Raw genomic sequence first — 21,182 nt, 5'->3', positions numbered from 1 at the left:
AAAAATAAAAAATAAAACCTATTTTAAACACTCATTTTTTGTCTCAGCTGCTGGTACAAAAGTTCCCATCAAATTCACCGGTGTAGGATACAAGTGTCTAGACTATAAATAAAAAGTCATTTTAATTGTTTCTTTCCAGATATGTACAAAAAACTGGTATTTCATGCTTGTTATTAGCAAGAACATAAAGTTAAAAGAAAAATTATGTAATTTAATGTAACTTTTGTTTTGACCTTAACTTTGCAAATTAGTTTGAAAAATACATACCCGCCGTGTTGCGCGGGCTGTCAAACCATATGCACATGCGGCAACGCACTCGCACTGATAACCCGTTACATGCCACATGCAAACTAATACGAGAAGATAATTTGCATGAACCCGCAGCAACGCGCGGGCACTTGTGCTATTAATTATAATGCATGTGTAACGATTTACTATCTATCATTTATATATCTATGACTTTTTTGTATAGTATACAGGTTTTAGCATAAGAAGATCAATATTTAGTTTTTAATAATTTCTTTCATAACTCAAACCAAAATACTTCAGAAATATATATTTTGTGACTTGATTTATACTTTTTTTGTGCATTTAGATATATTTTATTTAATATGTCTTATAAGACAAATTACTTAATTCAAAGCATTTAAAATTTTAAACCAAAAAATTATTTCAATCTCATTCTACTATTTTTGCTTTCCAAAAATCATTTAGGATATTGAAACATAGAATATTGTTTTCATTAGTTATTTACATAATTTCAATATTATATTAGTTTATTAATTTTATTTTTATACAAATATAACGAATTGGGGTTATGTGAGTGTTACATGTTAGTTAGTACATAATTAAACTGTTTGTTATGGCTTATATTCAAAATAATAAAGTTATACTAAAAAAACAGTTATAAGATTTATTATTAAAATATTTTATAAAAAAATCATTAAGATTCACACTTTAATTATAATGTAACTTAATAGAAATATTTATTATTTTTTTTATTATTTGTAACTTAATCATGCTCCTCATTACATTTCAAGTATATTCCATTTTCACATTAATTTGAAAAAAAATAGTTAATTTGGTTAAAGGTCATTTACCATGCTTCCATAAATCCGAAATCTTTGCTTCTTTTTTTTTATAAGTTGTTAATTTAAATATTATATATATATATATATATATATATATATATATATATATATATATATATATATAGGATGGATCTTGAGAGAAGTCAAGTTACAGTGAGAAGTACGAGAAGTTAATCTGGGCCACTTATCTAATTTTAATCTTCCATCATTAAAAATATATGAAAAGGGTATTAAAGTAATATAAATGTATTCTCTCTCTAATTAATATATATATAATTAAACCACATGAGTTACATTTCTAACTGATATATTAATCAAATGTCAATAACTAAAAGATTTAAAAAATTAATAAATCTATAATACAATAAATTTATTTTTTTTACCCAATCTATTGAGTTCACCCTACACAACTATAATTTTTTCCTACACCTCTTCAAAATTTTCATACATATCTTTAATTTTTTCATACACGTCTTAATTTTTTTTCCTACACATTTTCAATTTCTTCGTACCTATGCTTTTCGTCCTACACATCTTCAATTGTTTCCTACGCATATTTAGTTTCTTCCTACACATCATTAATTTTCTCATATACATCTTAATTTTTTTCCTAGACACATTTTATTTTCTCATACACAACATATTTTTTCCTACACAACTACATTATCTTCAATTGTTTCCTACGCATATTCAATTTCTTCCTACACAACATTAATTTTCTCATGCACATCTTAATTTTTTTCCTACACATATTTAATTTTCTCATACACAACCTATTTTTTTTCCTACACATCTACATTCGTCATACACTTCTTTTTTGTCCTACACATTTTCAATATTTTTCCTACGCACATTTAATTTCTTCCTACATATCTTCAAATTTTTCCTACATATCTTTAATTTTCTCATATACATCTTATATTTTTTTCCTACGCATTTTCAATTCTTCGTACACATTTTTTTCCATCTTATAAATATTCAATTTATTATTATTTTTTTCAAAAGAGTAATCAATGATGAACATACTATTTTGCTTAAATCTTATAAATTAAAAATTGCTTATTGGTGAAAAAGAACAAAGTTAGATCTTACACTAACATATAATGAAATAAATAAATTGTAACTTACAAATCATAACTTTTGGATATTTATGATTTGAGCTTTTATTTAGAGATAGATGAGATAAATTAAATAATTAATTATTTTATTCTACCAAAACTAACATTTTCATATTTATTTTAATGTCTTTCAAATTTTATTAATTACAATAAATGTAATAATGTTTCAACCATTGATTAATAATCTAATGGTCGAGATCACTTCTTATACTTTTCGCTATAAGAATCACTTCTGAAATGAACATAATCCTATATATATATATATATATATATATATATATATATATATATATATATATATATATATATATATATAAGGTTATGTTAGAATAAAAACCCACTTGAGTTGTGAAAACTCTAGAAACTCATTCTCAACAACATGTTTTTAATTAAAGATTAAATCTTGTGGTCCACAATTAAAGTTAATAAAAAATATGAAAGTTAATTTATACTTTCTCTCTCCTGAAAACATATATAAAAATTAGTAAAAAAATATAAAAAATAGCAAAACATTTTTTTTATGTTTTTGATGTTTTGTATTAAATATAACAACATATATTACATGTAACAAAAAAAAAACGATGTTACATAGGGTTTTCACGGGTTTTCACAACTCAAGTGAGTTTTTATTCTATACTTTGCCTATATATATATATATATATATATATATATATATATATATATATGTATATATAAATTATTTCAACAACTTACCATAATATTAACTAATAACGCAGGATTAGTATTTAAATCTTTTTCTTTTTTAATTTACTTTATGCAACTTTAGATCTTCTGATATTCTATAAACTCATAATATCATTGTTATTTGAGCATGGTTTTTTTGTTATTTTCCTGGCAATTACATTAATATGAAATGAAATAAATCCTTTTATTATATTTTAATTTCCGGTTTTATATGTTGCTTAATTATACAAATGCTAATTGTAAATATAAAATTAATTAAAAATTTGTCGTACATAGAATATTAGTGACAAGAAATTTATCATAATAAATCAATTTCAAATTTTAAAGATTCTAAGAATGATTTATATCATCAAAGTTCAGGTAATCTGGTTTTTGGGATAATCATGTTTTTTTTGGATAAACATGAGCAGATGATCTCCAATGGCATCACCATTAATGGATTAAAAGGTACGATATTTTATGTGTATGAATATTTTTTTGGTTAGTTTCATGGATATATTATCATTTATCTAGGGTTGGTATGTAGAAGAACCTTATTTGTCACATGGACAACTAACGTGGCTATATCAAGAGTTATAAACAGACCTAGCAGACACAGACTAAAAATTTTGATATTTGATAAACAATTTATACCTACCAATACAACATTTGTGTACCAGGGAGTTTTTACTTATTTTTAACATATTTGTGTAATCTTAGTCATATAATTTATGTAATATTAATGTAAATTGTAATTGTATTAACAATATATGATCATTTTGTTGACTATATTTCACTTAATGTTTAAAGTTCAAAATTTTCATCAATTACATGTGTAATACACTGGCCCTCAAACTAGTTCTTTAATATAACACATGCATTGTACTATATCACCATACGAAACCTAATTAAAAAAGTGCAATGAGTCATGAGCCGCTAACGACAAACAATAGCACTTATGAGCCGTCGCAGCGCATGGGTACTTGTAGTAGTGAATAGTAATGCAGATTTAGGAGCTGGATTATAAAGGGTGTGTGTTAGTTGTTAGGGGGTTGCTAAATGAGAGTTCTCCTATTTACAGTAGTGAAAAATCTTAATCATATGATCATTTAAGGTTTGTAGAACTTAAATATTGGAAACAATTTCTTTATCTTAAAGATGTGGTAACTTTTACTTTCTTCGATCACTCTTTTTATATGTTATAAAACTGAAATTTTATCGGGTATGTGTTGTTGATTTGTTTTTTTTGTTTGTTAGTATGATTTTGTTATTTATTTTCATAAGAGCATCTCCAATGAAAGATTTTCAAACCATATCTTATCCTATTTGGAGGAGAGAGAGAGACTAGGTGGAGGAGAGATGAGCCAAGTGGAAGAGAGAGTGAGGGAAATGTATTGAATTTTCAATACAGCTCTTAAAGAAAAAAGAGAAAAGGGGGAAGAAAATGAAGGTTTGAGTGGGATTGTGGATGAGTAGGAGAGATGTAAATAGTTTGAATTTCAAAGTTCTCCATACGATTGGAGATGCCCTAAGGGGCTATGCATAATGTTTATAACAAATTTGAGATGATAAAGAAAAATAAAAAGAAAAGCCCTCTCTTAGTCTTTCGTTTACACTAACACTATTGTAGCCTATCTAGTTTTTCTTGCTTTCAACGTGTGTTACATAATTAGCAAGTCCCAAATAGTTTGGTGCAAGACTCTCAGGTCTAGGGATATACTCTGCAGGGCATTAAACTGAGTTGATAAGGATTAACAAACGGCATATACCGTTAGGAACAAAGCGGCGCACAGAAGCGAAACAACACACGTATGCACAATGATAAACACACATAAATGAAAATATAAACGACACAAGAATTTAACATGGTTCGGTCCCCGCGAGGGGACCTATGTCCACGGCTGCAACTAGGTTTTCTTATTAGCTCAGAACCACGATTACAATTACATGATGGGATATATATATATATATATATATATTAAACAAGATTAGGGTTAAACATAATTAGGAACCAAAACCGGGCTTCCTAATAAAACCGGCCCAAAGGCCTTCATAACCCAACAAATCTCCCACTTGAAGGCATTGCGATAAACTCCAGCCCGCCATCCAAGCAAATAATAATCCCAATCATCCAATAACGTCAGTAATCTTCAGTAACAGAAATCTACCAAGCCTCCAATTTCAAGAACAAGCTAAAACTTCAACAACAAAAGTTCTGCAAGCCTCCAGTTCCCTAGGAACAAGCTAAGATTTCCACCAATCCACCTAGTTGCAGCAGCCCTTGCATCAGTTTCCCGAAAGGCTCATTGAAACTCGAGAGCTTCAATCCAGTCATAACAGACCCAATCATGACAAAACCTGCCAATTACTCATTCTCAATCTCAACCGGCTCCCACTGCTTTGCTCTACCGGCTCCAGAGATTTCTAGAGGAAATAACACTCTCCAAAAAACTACAAGCACCCAAGAGAGATTTTACCATTCGGAATCCCGGCCTCAAAACCCAACGCCACATTTTAATTGTGCTGGAACACCACCCGTGCTCCCACTGTTACAAAATCCCCGTCTAGATTTAAACCTCCGAATATGCTCAAGCTGACATCCCTGTGGCTCCAGGATTCATGCTTGTAAAATGAATCCACTTAGCTCTACATGATTTAGCGAGCCAAGACTTTACCACACGGAAGTTGGTTCACTCCTTCCGGCGATACATAAACCTGTACCTTCCCAAAGTCTTCAATCATAAGATTCACCAATACTTCACAACAGTGGGAAACATGAAATGAAGTATACCAGAATCTCGAACCAAGAGTCTCCACTGCCTTCCACTAAGTTCCCAATGCATCAAACCCAGACACATTCCCAGAAGCGGAATTTAAATATCTTTGGACATCGACTCTAAAAATTGTCCACACCTTCATGCAGCCCCACAAATCAACTATGCTCAGCTCCCACTGTCCCTGTTATCCCAACCATGCCAAACCAACACTCCATAATATGAATCCCCAATTTTACTTCCCTGGCAAATGTCTTCTCCCAGCACAAGATCCAGGTCATCTCAAATGTTGTACCACTGATCACCACCGAACAAGATAAAAACTTCACAGTTCCAAATGAACAAAAAGTAACGATCACAGTTCCAGACCAACTAAAAGACAAACAGTTATAACAACAGTAGAAATCATGGAAAGCAAGCGATACCAGGGGTTCTATGACCGTACACACGATCAGTTAACGCAAACCCTAACCAAAGAACATCCAAACGAGCAATAAATCACATGACTTGTCACTATTTTTTTTCACTTATGTCGTCACCAGCACACCCGCCGGTTCCATTTTCTCCAGATTTATTCCATATCAATACCATATTCAAATTCTCTTTGACAAACCAATCAACCAAAATCCAAATCGTTGAACTTTCCGATCATATCAGAAACAATGAACAGACACAGCAATTGCACAGGCCTAAACTTGACGGTTTGTTCTACCGAACACTATCAAATTAAACCTATTCGCTCCTGCAATAACCAATAAATCAAGTAACTCTAAATATACTGTAAATACTTACCTCGGACAATCTTCTGCAGACAAATATTAACCCGAAACGCCGATTTTTCGCATAACCCGGTTCCCCATTTATGATTGATAATAAACCGTCAACACCTGAACTTCAAATAACAAAACCCAAAAAAACAAACAAAATGGTCCAGCAAACTCTTGAACTTGAAACTGCTGAAACGAGCCCAACATTACACCGTTGAATTAGCAAAACACTAACCCAACTCCACTTGCTTAGTTGGCCCAAGATGCCAGGCAAAATGTCCAGCCCACATAGAAGAGTATACAGCCACCCCACCCCTCTGTATTATTTTATTTTAGGTTTTAAAAATTTAAAGTTACCATATTCTAGATCATCATTGCATCCCTGTCGTCGTGCTTTTCCGGCCAACAATTCCAATCAACAATCTGACAAACAGAATCCGGCCAAACAATCCATTGAGCTCACAATAATTTTGGCAAACCAAACGCCCGACCACAGAACCCGTTGTCAACCAAGAACCCGGCCAAACCTGATCACGATGCCCGCAATCAAAACCTGCCGGACAACCTCGACCATGACGTTTTTTTTTATTTTCTTTTTGCCGGCGAATTGAACCAAATTTTACCTTATGAGTTCGATCTGGACCCAGACCCATGATCGAAAAACAAAAATCAAGAAATCCCGGCGAAGGGAACACGAAACCGAATCTCTAACCAGATCCAAATCGAAACCATAATTCAGCCGCCAATCTTGAACAGTCACGAACCAGAGATCAATCCTGCGATGACAGTCACGAACCAGAGATCAACCCTGCGATGCCAATCTTCGAACCAGAATAAACCAAAAGAAGACTATGAATTGTTTCCCGTGTAATCTCGTGTGTTCAACGAGCTTAAGCTCTGATACCACTTGTTAGGAACAAAGCGGCGCACGGAAGCGAAACAACACACGTATGCACAATGATAAACACACATAAATGAAAATATAAACGACACAAGAATTTAACGTGGTTCGGTCCCCGCGAGGGGCCCTACGTCTACGGGCTGCAACTAGGTTTTCTTACTAGCTCAGAACCACGATTACTACATGATGGGATATATATATATATATAATAAACAAGATTAGGGTTAAACATAATTAGAAACCAAAACCGGGCTTCCTAATAAAACCGGCCCAAAGGCCTTCATAACCCAACATATACCACTCCTTTTATGGGTTAAGATGCCTTAAAAAGAAGGTGGATTAAAACATTAACAGACTTTAAAATCCTCTACGCATACACACAATAATTTAAGTATCAATTTTACATTAAATAAAGAGAGGTAATGTGGGTTAAACAATTTTCTTATGATGAGGTGAAGTGAAATTATTAATTAAGTAAAGTAGGTGATGTGACGCTTACATAGAGTTAAGAAGCATGAATGTATACCTCAATTATCTCACAAAAATAGCAATAGATCTTAAGACAATCATGAGTGAAAGATATGCTAGTTTTTCATTAGAAAAATGAGTAAAGTGCAGTTTTCTGTTGTATGGTTTGTTCAAATATGATATTTCAGTTGCAAAGTTTAAAATTTTCTATTTTTGTTTTTAGAGTTTCATTTTCGTTACAAATTTCCAAATCTCAAAATTCAAACTTTTTGTCTGATATATCAAATTTGAACAAACAAAAAAACGAAAATGAGAGTTTACTTTTAAAAAAATATACTTTCTTCTCTAGTTTTCTTAGCCATTCCCCCCATAATAGAAATTTGTTGATACATGACACTTGAGGTAAATAACAACCACTATTTCATGTTTTCTTTTCAAGTCTTCCTCGATAAACGAGGGAGAATATATACCACAAACGTTGCATTTCCGAACATAGTAATGTACAAATAACCCTACAACGTTTGGCTTCATTTCAAGTTCCATATTTACATTGAATTCTTTTATCATCCATCATCATAATAATAATAATACAAACAAGAACAAAGAAATACAAGTTTTGGTTCATCAATCGTTTCATCACATTTTTTTGATTACTCAAGTAAGTCATGACTTGTTTTTGTTGTTCCTTCATTATATCATTATGATGCCTACATTGTCCCTTACATTAATCCACATAATTTTGATGATTTTGTGACAATTAAAAGATTACATGCAACCTTTAAAGAGTGGTTTAATGGTAAGTGTATGATTCCATCTAAATGATTACATGATAGGCGCCTCTATTTGTATGGGGAATTCGATTCTGATTTGTTCTGACAAATTTTGCGAACAAAGCATGCAACGAATATAATTTATATTCCAATTCAATTAAATTGCAACGAATTAATGCACCTTAGATTATCATTATCATTGACACGAGTGAGTCTGACCTAATATATGTGGGGCAATATTAAAAAAAGAAGAATATTTATAGAAATATAATATTTATTCGTCTCCTCTAAGATTAAAAAAGGTAAATTAGAAACAAGTAATCCCACCTTTTGTGTATTGGCCGATAATAATCACATCTTTAAAAATAACTACCAATGGTCCCACCTTTCAACTATTTTTGTCACAATTGTCCTTCGTTAAAAAATGCTTAACATCGTTAAGTTTTTTCCTAGTTTCAAATCGATGTTTTAGGGCTTTTTATCAGAAGAAGGATACGAGTCGACCGATGTAAAACTTATCTCGAAATGATGATCCAAACGACAAAACAATGTTTTAATTCGGGTGCTTGAATTTCCAATTAACAAAAATCAAGTCATTTGACTCACCGTTTTCAAGATAAGTTTTACATCAATCGACTGATATCATTCTTTCGATCAAAAGCCCTAAAACATCGGTTTGAAACTAGGGAAAAAACATAACGACGTTAAGTATTTATAACGGAAGATCAGTGAGACAAAAATAATTGAAAGGTGGGACCGTTGCTAGTGATTTTTAAAGGTGAGATTATTATCGGCAAATATACAAAAGATGGGATTATTTATTTCCAATTTCCCATTAAAAAATTATATATAAATGTTTTTTTCTATGTATATAGCCTACACATATGTAAGTCATGTCTATGTTAAATAACCTACACATGCGTAAGTAGATGGTTAAATTTTTAATAAATAAATATATGTAAAACTATAATACAAAAAAAATTTTAAAAACAGAGATTTTCTTTTATATCAAGCAATTAAACAAATTAAAAACACGTTGAAAAATATATCTCCGGCATTTCACGATGGAGATGGAATATGTGAATCTATCCTTTCTGTTTTAGGCTCGAAAATATGTTGATTCACAAATCACACAAAAAATATGAAGCTTTTACTCTAATTTGGACAGCCCGTAGACGTGGCGACTAAGGATGCCAACGTTTTTCTTTTATTTTTATTAAAGACGAATTTCTTTTACTTCTCACATGATTCGAATCCAGGACATTTGGGATCCTGAAGACCACAATACACTATGCCTCATTGCCTTTCATGAGTGACTAGACTAGCATATATCATATCAATACCTTTATGTACAGGAATAAACAAAAGGGAATATGTAGGTGCTATGAGAACTATATTGCCATGTGTTGGAAGTGGTATAAGAACAACCAAGATAAAGTAAGCTGCCACAAGCAACTACCTAAATTTTATTCTCTACAATAATCCTACACTGATTTCTTTTTTCTATAACGAAAAGTTAGGTGGTTGTAGCAGAATTCAACATCTCATTGTATTGCGACGAATGTGAAAGGGTCGTCGGGGAAACAATTTCAAAAATAAAAGGTATCAATATATTTGTATAGATGAGGTGACTTTTGAATTTTGATCAACATCATGAAACTGATCAACCATTTTGATTTGAAGGGGTTGAAAAGTTTATGACAGATATGACAAGACATCATGTTGTGGTAATGGGCCGTATACGTCCTGAGAAGGTGCTAAAAAAACTGAAGAAGACGGGAAAGAGAGTGGAAATGCTTTTGTCGTGTGAATATGACATGCCAGATGATGTAGAAAATGAGGAAGGAGAAGTTGGGGATGAGTTCTTGCAGCCTGCCCCGAATCCTTTGATGTATGACTATTTGCGTGAGAGTACATTGTATACGATATTTAGCGACGAGAATCCTAATGCTTGTTTAATAATGTAGACTACCTTATTTTTCAAAGAAACACCAGTCCCGATTTCTTAGCTACCAATTAGCAGCAATTCTTAGATTCTTATTTAAACAAACGAATTGAAAACTGAAAACCGTCAACTTGTATAAACCTAGACAATGGTGTAGTTTAGTTTTATTGGACTAGCCCATTTGAAAGAGACCACATGCCTCTTAGATGGGAGATCCTAGGTACAAGCGAACCAACTGAAAATGGATTAGTTCAACTACTACAACTGGAACCAATGCTAAGAATTCAAAAGTCATCCATCATGTAGATTCTTGGAGGCGGGCTTGCGTTTAGCCTTGGTTGATCGAGTCAAGCGCATACAGCTCGGTTTACTACGTGCGTAGAGACGAGAGCAGGGTTCAACAATAATAACAGAGAACAGTAATAAAAGTGATAATAACATAGAAACGTTGCAACATTTAAAACTTTAATGGTTTTCACCAGTTAAAATTTTAATGACTTGCGTTAATAGATGTCTGTAATTTTTTTTACTTAATTTACTTACAGCATTTTTAATAATTAACATAACTGTAGTTACTCATGTATAGATCTATTAAAAACACTATTTTTATATAAAAAATATCATGAAAAGGAATTTTATAAAATCAACTAGATAGATTCATAAACCAAACATAAATACACAAGCCACCTTGGTCTGGTTTAAAACTTGAAACTGGTTGCTCTACCTTTATTATTTATGCAAATTTGTTCAACTTTGAAATATATTTATGTATAATCATAAACCATTTTTATCATTTTAAAACTTTTAGTGCGAAATAATTTTTTAAAAATTAAATTAAAAAAAAACACCAAAACTAATAAAACCTGACAGTCCGCTACAGTTTGGCTCTCCGTTTCCAGTAACCATAGCTAGCGGTTCAATGCAGGATTTTCGTCAAAACCGACCGAACTATACCACAAGCACCCCTAAATGAAATATTCCATTTCAATCTGCCAACCAAATGCAAGATAGATTCTAATACCAATCTCGTTTAACATTTTAAAACTCCTTCAAAGACATTCTATGAACCAAACATTCTAACAGATGAAATCTAGTTAGGGTGAAGTAAATGTTTTGTATATAAACCTCTAATCCAACTCAAATATGTAATGACTCTATCTATGGCCAACCTCAATCAAACTTTTGATTTTGAAGATGCGACCAGATGATGCAATGTTGTTGCTTGTATCACAGTACTCGGGTTTGAACTCCCCTCCCGACTTCTAGTTGGCCTCCTCTCTAGCGGTCGCCACTTACGAGGAAGGAACCGAACCAACCGCGCTGACGTTACCAATAATATCACTCCAGCAACTATTAGCAACCTGCAGTTGGATATTAAAAGACTATCAAATAGTTTTACCGCATTATACGATATTAAAAAAAAGTGGCATTAATCATATTACCATCCAATCAAAAGCCAAAAACGTGATGTTGGACTTTCGGGCAATCGTTCTCCAAGTGCAAGCATACCAGCAAGTACACCAGTCACAATTGAGGCCACAGCACCACAGGTGGACACTACAACCGCCCTCCCGTGTTTCAACCCACGGGTCTGCGTATACACATGCATAAATAATAATAATAATAACAATAATAATACTAATGAGAAATTAGTTCTAGATCAAGCAATAGTAGCAATTGCGCAGCCGACGTGATGTAATAAAGGTGTTTATAGCCGTTGAAGACGCCCGAACTGAAACAAGTCGGCCGGTTTCAGATATATACAGTTCGATTTTGGCAGTTCATATTTGGAACTTGGAAATGGCTGTTTAACCTTTTATTTTTTTTCCTTTTTCAAATACACAATTATGCATATCAGCATATGTACTAGGAGTATACATGAGCCAAGACGCTTTCTGCCCGCGAAAAGCTCAAATCCAACCAAGCTTAAGCGACTCGAACACGAGCTCGAACTTAAAAATAAGGGAGTTTAAACGAACCCGAGCCAAGCCGCTCGTAAGCTAATTGAGATCGTCCCTCTAAAAGCTTGAATCGAGCCAAGCTTAAGCGACCTGAAGACGAGCTCAAACTTAAATATAAATGTGTTTGATAAACGAACCCGAGCCTGAGCTTCACTTATCGAGCTCGAGTAAGCTTAACCAAGCCTATAAATTTTATAATTATTTAACATATTAAGTATGTTTAAATGATATTTATAATTATATTTAGCACTGCGAAAAAATTAACCAAATAATTTTAACTAATGTTATAAAAAATTAGAATTATAAATATGTATATTTAAAAATTATTATAACGCTATGTAAATACACAAATTAATTAATAATAAACAAGCTGAGCTCGATTTTGAAAAATTACTTAAGAGCCGAGCTCGAGCTCTAGAATTAAAGCTCAAATTGAGACCGCCAGCAGCTCTCATAAATTAAACCAACCTAGCTCGCCAACTCAGGCTTAGCTTGGCTCGCTTAGAGTCACGGAGTTCGCGGCACGCTCCGGTACGGGAACGTGGAATGGGATCGCAATTCGCTAGGTCGTTAAAATTCTGTACGAGATGGGGTAGGCTCATTTCGGATCGCTCCGGTACGATGTACCATATAATATGGTGCGATGCACAATTAAAAACGGATATGTACAACATCTTAATGCACTAATATTTAAATCTTTAAAAGTCTAGGATAATTTCAATAAAATCTATAACTTTAAGGATGAAAATTGTCATTTTGTTAAAGAAAAGTAAAAGAAGGAAAATAAAAGATATATAAGTCCTTTTAAGTTTTAACCTAATAACCCTAAGCCGCCGCTATTTTCAATCTCATTCCATATTAACAGCTCCCTTAGTCTCCCATAATCGCTTCATTGGGCCTAAAATTAATCGACTGTGACTGAAATTGAAAAGACAATGACTTTCAAAATCACGATCGATGTTCCCATTTAGTAACCAAATCTGTTTCGCAGATTAAGAATTCGCAATCCCTGTTTTAACAGGTACAAGTTATTTATTTTTTCGGAACGCAAATTTCTGTGTCGAATTCGCGAATCGGAGCGTTCCCAGAACATGTTCGTACACGATCTGGTACAGACGATCCAGATCGAAAATCGTAGGCTGTCCAGCGATATATGTGACTATGCGCTTGCACCCCTAATATTATGTATGCATTGAATTAACTATAAACATATTTATCATTTTAAAGCTTTTAATACAAATGAGTCTAGCTCCCCAACTGACCCACACAACATGGGCAGGTCGGTTTGTTGATTCCTAGGCGGTTCAACCAATACTTTTTTGTCAAAACCAGCCAACCGGATCGTGAAGACCCCTAGATGTATTACTAAAAATCTATTAAAAATGGTAAATTGAAGATTAAGAGTATTCAAAAGACCTGGTAAACAAAGCCAGAAGCACTACAGCATATGCTGATTGAGATGCAAATAGGAACCAGCAATGCAGAGAATCCCTGCTCCAGGAATACAAATCCCATTTTTGAAATCACAGAAGCCATCCTGTGGTTGAATAAACAATTCTTAATTTCTTATTAAAACCGCATTAGGTCGATTTGGATTATATTATTCCCAGCAGTAACATATATACTAGTTGAAATAGTAAAATACCCAAACAAAATGCCAGATTCCAAGCCATATATGATCTCCTCAACCACTTCAGATCGCATCTGTGTAAATTTCCAAAATGACAAATAAATATAACCTTTTGATAATTTTATAAAATTATCAAACGTGTTGGAAATTTAGGAAACCAGTTCTTGCTCTCTTCGTTGACGTCTGTAAATACGAAGCCATCCGTTTAAGAGTGCCTATACATGTATAAAATTAAAGATCACAACTGTGACTTGAGACCTTTTTTACAAATATGGACCAGATGGCATGACATTGTAAAAATGAAAAATTCTAATCATGCGATTGAAAATACAATGTAAAATATATATGATACTTTTTCACCTTGAAACTATACTATATTGATAAAAAAATCTTGAAACAAGAAACTGTTGAAAAAACATGTAAGATGGTATAGCAAGTATTATAAAAACAACACTCATACAAGATTAATAATATAATCTTTGTACAAAGGGCATATTGGTTATTTTCTACACTCATTAGAACAGCCAACAATTAACATTATTAACAAAAGAACAAATAGTAACAAACACACAGCACGCATATGTATGTAGTATTCCTATACATAAGCATTTATCCACATAAGAAGTGAAAGTTGGACAAGGACAATAACTATAAACATTAACAGTATAGATAATAAATATAAAGGGCATCCAGTTAAAAAAAAAAAAACTGAGTTGTTAGTAAAGTAAATATAGGAACAGAAACATGGTATGATAACAAGAATCAGATGGTGCAAAGAATACGATACCTACAAACAAAAATGCAACACCACAAGCCAACCAAGGTAAGTGTAAGATAGAGATTGAGGATGCCGTTTGCTCCTCTCCTCCCGCACCAACTCCTGCATATTCAACAATAATATTAATAATTTTAGCTTACTCAACTTTATTTAAAAAAAAAAGAAGATATTTTTGTTTAGCCAATAGAATCTTTCTGAAACTATTGTGAAGAAAAAGCATACGATCAATTTCTTTGCATAATAAGTTAGTTATAAATCACTGATTTGAATTCTAGTTTTTGAAGGTTTCAAAAATAACCAACTGATTAGATTCTGCCACCTAGTTTATTATTTGAAATTCACATTACCTATGGTGCCAAGGCCAGCAAAGGTAATCCCCATCCAATCAACAACATTCATAACTTCCTTCAGGTAGAAATGAGAAAAGACAGATAGGATAGCAAGACCACAACCAGAAACCGGTTGAATCACAGAGACCTAGAACATCAAAAGGTTGGATATAAGTCTTATATGATCTTGTAAACTCAGAAACTAACAAAAACATTTCAAACATGTTGAACAGCTGTAGCCTGTAGCATAATTGGTGAGTCGGACATGAGTCAAAAATGGTTGTGTCGGTTTGTGGCAATTGGCAACTCCTGTTTATATAAAATGTATATATTGCATACAATTACAAACACTAATTACTAAATTAATGATATATTTTGTTTCAAATAGAAGAATTTAGTACAATCACATTAGGTTCTAACAAAAAAACAAAAAAAAACTAATACACATTAGGTGACTCTTGACCCGGTAGCCACAGTTGACTATTTATTATATTTCACTTGTTTGACATATTACCAATGAAATACAGCTCAAATTGACTCGATTCTATGTAAAACAGGTTGAAATTGCCACCTTTAATTATCGAAAATTGTTGCAAATGAACACCATCTTAGATTGCCTACATTCCCCAAAAGCATAGTTATTAAAAGCCTCGCTTTTTGTGCCTAGGCCCATTTTTCAGGCCAGGCTCAATAAATGCGTTTCTAGTTCCTAGGCGAGCGCTTCGGCATTGTCTATGCCAACAATATGAGAAGATAAAAGCCAAGCAAAAGAAATGCAAGGAGTGCGATTGAAACTTAGATCTATGAGAGATCAAAAGCATTATATTGACACATTTTGTTATTCAAGTTTTGGAATTACATTTAAATCTTAACTATTTTAGAACTTTTGATACTTTGATGATGTTAAATGCTATATAATAGCTTTTGCTTATTTATTTGAAGAACAGTATTATTTTTCATATACATAATATATTTTTTATTTTTTATTTAAGTTCGTTTTTTTTCCTTAGACCCTCGCTTTTCTTGCGCCTTACGCCTAGGCCCCAGGCGAGGCCTCTGCGCCTTGAGTGTGCCTAGCGCATTTGTTAACTATGCCCAAAAGTTATAGCCTTATAGGAATGATTATGTGCAAGATGGGGGGAAAAAACTTCACAATGTATACCCAGAGGATTTTGATGTAGAACACTTACAGGAGCTAGGGATAATGCTCGTAACATCAGCAATGCCCCAAATATATCCATAAGAAAACCTATTAGCCAAGGCTTACTTAGCTATTCTTTATTTAAACCATAATTCGTATTATGAACTTGTGTGTTTATTTACTTACTTGCGTCTGCGTTTATCCGAGTACGTTGGTTGTTATCAACTGGAAAAAACCTTGCTTGCGTTGTGCGTTTATCCGAGTACGTTGGTTGTTACCAACTGGAAAGGACATTGCTTCCGTTGTTACACATGTTCATAGAATTGTACGATTTCTTACGTATTTATATCAAATTGTGTGATTCTCATACTTGTTAGTTGACCTTTTATTTTATATACATGCTATATGTACAACTAATAGAGGTTGAAGCAAAGAAGACACTAGAATTAGGTTACAAAAATAATAGACAAGTTGCTTATGTTTTTCTTTTATTGAATGTATTTTGTTTGTCTTAAATTTGTGTACTTGAAGTTTTATCAGCCTTGATTTTTTTAAACCATAAATTACAAAGGTCTCTGGAAGTTCATTATCAAGTGATACAGACACAAAAATTGAGACTTCAACCACAATAATCATTTAACATCCAGGGGCCCCATAACTACTTTGCCATATATAAATTTGCATATCCAAACACCTCCACTAACTTTCAAAAACAAAAACTCTGATGAGAAATTAAGTCAGTCTAGCTATATAAGAAATTCCTAATTTTTCAAAATGCAAACGAAGTTGGACTTAAGGTTTTAATGTTTGCCCATGTGATCCGTTCCAATGAATGCCAACGCAAAAAATACCCCTTTTTAGTCGGCAGTTATGAGACAGCCCAGTAATGAATCAAACCCCTTATGAACTCTAATCAACACCGACCCAAAACCTTGTTTAGAGAAAAAATAGAGCAAAGTACAACACCTTTCAGTTGGGTTTTGATGTATGATGGGCCTACCCACGAGACAAGTCTCATGCGCAGGCACCAGCCCAATAACAACAACAACAAGCCAAACAACAAGAAGCCCAGTAGTCCAGACATTCTAGAAGCTCACTTAGAGGGAAACGGTTTGCGAGGAAAACCGCACATGCTACACGTCTGATCCAGCGGGTGGCCCGATGCACGTATGTCCCAGGATAAGAGGCAGGAACCGTGGGATAAAGATCTACGAACTCGTCAGACCAAAGGAAAGCTGGATGGACCGAGGGACTCGTGTAATACTAGTGTATCCGGTAGATAATGTGTATAATACTCTCCTCTATAAAAAAAGAGAGGAGAACAATGTAATGAGGGGACAAATAGAACATAATACTCACTCACTTCTTTGTATATCAACTTAATACCGATCTCCATTCTCTCTTGAGCTTGTTAGGAACCTTACCGTTTCGGAATAAGTTCCAACATTGGCGCCATCCGTGGGACCTCTTGATCACGGGTCTCATTTAAACCTCTAGAAGAACGGTCGATCAAATCCGCCGCCACCACCGTTGTCTCACCGGTAAAATGTTTTGGTTGGTCCGTCCACTGTTTAGGTAAACAAGCACCAACCTAGTTCAGGGTCTCCAGTGTTATATCCGTCGCCGGAATCTTTTTCCCAACTCTTCGGAATATTCCGTGAAGTCATGGATCTGGAAATATCCTCCGGCGAGTTTTGAGAAGTCATGCATGACGATTGCTTTCAACCAACAAGACATGTTGGGTCATGTATTTTCAGTATCCTCAGCAATTATTATATTCAGAATGAATTCAGGATGCGGTATCTCCAGAGGCGACAGGTATCCTAATTACATTATATAACTAACACATTGTCAGCTACTTTCTCTATTTACCAGGTCAAATACCGTTGCCATGATCTCCCGAAGACTCGCACTTGCTGTTATTAGAGCATGGCCGATAAGGAAACGTGCTGATTAGAAGAATTAACGACTAATTGGACTAATTCTAAAGTTTCCTTAAATATAGGGCATATTGTTAGCTTTACTTTTTGTATAAATAGAGTCTAGCTCGGATCACAAAACACACACTCTAGCACTCGAGAACTTACTAGTACTCGCTCTCATTGTAATCACGATCTGATCAAGCTCCACCACTTGTAATCACTTCGTTATTAATAAACCAGTGGTGATAGTTTTCACCACCTGGGGTTTTTTGCTTGTTATCCTAAGGATAACGGGTTTTTTCCTCGCAACAAATCCTCATGTTCAAACACTTTTACGTTCATTGCATACAAGCACCAAGTCCCGACTACTAATTTGGTTGTAAAATCACTATTGTCAATTTTTGACCAAAATAATTTGGCACCCACCATGGGGCAAACGGTGCTTCAATCCATCAAAAACTTTTTCTTCACACTCAATCATTTTTCATCCCTTCATTATGGCCTCACAACCAAAAATCAGCTCTGTCTTTGCTCCGATGGTCACCGCTGCTTCAAATGTCAACCCAAGACCTCCACCAATGCCAAAGAAGAACGCTCAACCCAGAGGAGAACTTCCACCATTCGTGGGGTCTTCTACACTGTTAGACCCGATTATTTCGAACAATGATACTTTTGCTTTGATGAAACAGGTCAAAACGCGCATGGAGCAGCAGGAAAAGACCAACTCAAGGCTATTTAAGGAGATCGAAGGAATCAAAATGAAACCAGGACATGAGGCTACTCCAATCATGCCCAGGGTTCTTGATTTTGGTTCTCCATGATCGACCATCCTTCAGAATCCCAGATCCTTGGGGACGCAATCAACAAGGACTCCGTCTCAGCAGCAATTTGGAAACGGAGGACCATACCTTCCGGTATCCTTGGAACTACCTAGACCAACGAGGCCAGATTTCATCAACATGCAGCCTCCTTCAACCATGCCAGCTGGCGTATTCTCATCAGGATTTCCCATGGTGTCCTCTGAAGTACATGTTGGAGATGACATCCCAATGCAAGCGTCACCTTATCCTGAGGATACCCTCAATGGAAGAACTAGCCATCAAGGCTCATGATACCAAAGACCTAATCATGACCTCGGTAACAGTTTATTTAATGCTAATTTATACACTAACCGTGGACATATGCATGATAAGGGGATAACCCCCCGAGATAGCTAGGGAATTACAGAAAATGAAGGATATGATTTCTAGTATCCCACGGATAATACGTCCCATAGCTGAAGTGCCCGCAGGTAGCCATAACATATCTAGGTTTACTTGGCCTATATGTGACGTGGAGATCCCCAAGAAATTCCAGACACCTAGCATGAAACTCTACGACGGCACTACGGATACTGAGGAACATGTAGCTCAATACAGAGAAAGGATGGAGATCAACCCCATCCCTATCGACATCAAAGAAGCTTGCCTATGCAAGGGATTTGGTTCAAAATTGACGGGGCCAGCCCTCAAATGGTTATTGAGTATTCCTTCCAGCACTATTACATCATTTTCTCATTTAATTAATTTGTTTAATAACCAATTTTCTTGTAGTAGATCTTTTGAGAAAATAACAGGTGACTTATATAGAATTGTTCAACGTATAATGAATCCTTAAGGGATTACATAACTAGATTTAGCAGAGAAGCTTTGAAAATCCCCAACCTTGACATGGCAACTGCTGTTGAAGCCTTCAAGATGGGATTAAGGAAGCATTCTCCTTTCTATGATGACCTTGTCATGACTCCATGTAGGAATCTTGATGAAGTCAGAAACAGGGCGTTAAGATATATTCGGCTAGAGGATGACAAGAAGGCCCATGGAAACTTGGTTATCCCAAAGTATGAGTCCACCAACAGGAAGTCAGATACTCTACAGAGGTACACTAGGCCCAAGCCTTATTCCAAGCAAGATAATCCCTGGATAAATGCTGTGGAAGAAGATGAGGATGATGAGGAGTATCCTAAAATTTTTGAATATTGACATTAGTGGTGAGATTTGTGCAATGCAGGATCTAGGTGACAAGGCCAGCTGGCCTAAGAAAAATGAATAGCCTGGATCCATCAAAGACAAGTCCAAATGGTGTGCATAATTACATGTTAACTTTTGAATACTCATTACTGTTTTCTTGAAACTCGTGAAACTCACCAACTCTAGTAGTTGACCCGTTTTAAACTGCTTTTCAGGTGTACCTAAATCGGAATGATTTGGTGATCTGTTACTTGCCCAAGGTGTGTGGTTGATGCTATGTGAATAGAGGCAAGGGTGTTAGTAGTAAGAACGTATAGTTAACGAACTAGTTTTGTTTGTATCACCTAGACTATAAAACAATGATAGAATAAAGAAATGTAATATATTGTAAATTAGTTTGTAATGTTTCTTTATAAACAATGTGTTGATACTAGAGGTGTCTGTTACATTCCCGTTTTACGCTTCCGCATTATGCTAGTCGGGGTGTGACAGAAGTTGGTATCAGAGCCATTGGTTATAAAGGATTAGGTTATCCCTTAGGGTACCTAAAATATAACCGTAGGCTCGATTAACTCTGGGAAATATTTACTGATGGATGTCGGGATGAACTTGTAGGGCAAGTGAGTTATTGTGGTCCGGAACATAATAACAGACTTGCTTGTACGAGGGAATTCGGGGAGAAGTCGCGGAACGTGGGGTTAGGTAAAAATGGCAACATATGTGTATAAAAGGTAATGTGTAAGTATATATATATATGTAACACTCATACGTGCTTATTTGGAACAAGGTGTATGAATACGTGTAGGTACGATACTGTTGATAACGGTAAATTTTATTATGAATATTATATACATTTATATTCAGTATTGATTTAATAATAATTAAAATTAAAAT

At 34.3% G+C, this 21,182-nt stretch overlaps 2 protein-coding genes across 2 annotated transcripts; one reads left to right on the top strand and one right to left on the bottom strand.

Annotated features, from left to right (window-relative positions):
* The first annotated feature begins 9,974 nt into the window (after window positions 1-9,974).
* Window positions 9,975-10,540, top strand: LOC143632727 (heavy metal-associated isoprenylated plant protein 19-like). The gene is made up of 3 exons (XM_077101161.1): window positions 9,975-10,010; window positions 10,094-10,175; window positions 10,257-10,540. Exons 1-3 carry the CDS (start codon window positions 9,975-9,977, stop codon window positions 10,538-10,540), a joined length of 402 nt encoding a protein of 133 aa, XP_076957276.1.
* Window positions 10,541-11,655: 1,115 nt separating this feature from the next.
* On the bottom strand, window positions 11,656-16,476 carry LOC143632726 (putative magnesium transporter NIPA9). The gene is made up of 8 exons (XM_077101160.1): window positions 16,407-16,476; window positions 15,235-15,364; window positions 14,901-14,989; window positions 14,268-14,324; window positions 14,125-14,183; window positions 13,896-14,016; window positions 11,961-12,109; window positions 11,656-11,879 (listed from the first exon to the last, which is right to left on the bottom strand). The coding sequence occupies exons 1-8, from the start codon at window positions 16,455-16,457 to the stop codon at window positions 11,693-11,695; spliced, it is 843 nt and encodes a 280-aa protein (XP_076957275.1). The 5' UTR covers window positions 16,458-16,476; the 3' UTR covers window positions 11,656-11,692.
* Window positions 16,477-21,182: the final 4,706 nt, after the last annotated feature.

This window comes from Bidens hawaiensis, unplaced genomic scaffold, assembly GCF_021521415.1.
Source record: "Bidens hawaiensis isolate Kalapana, Puna unplaced genomic scaffold, B.hawaiensis_p1.1 tig00006521_1, whole genome shotgun sequence".
Taxonomy (NCBI): Eukaryota; Viridiplantae; Streptophyta; class Magnoliopsida; order Asterales; family Asteraceae; genus Bidens; species Bidens hawaiensis.
This window is presented reverse-complemented; position numbering and strand designations above follow the sequence as displayed.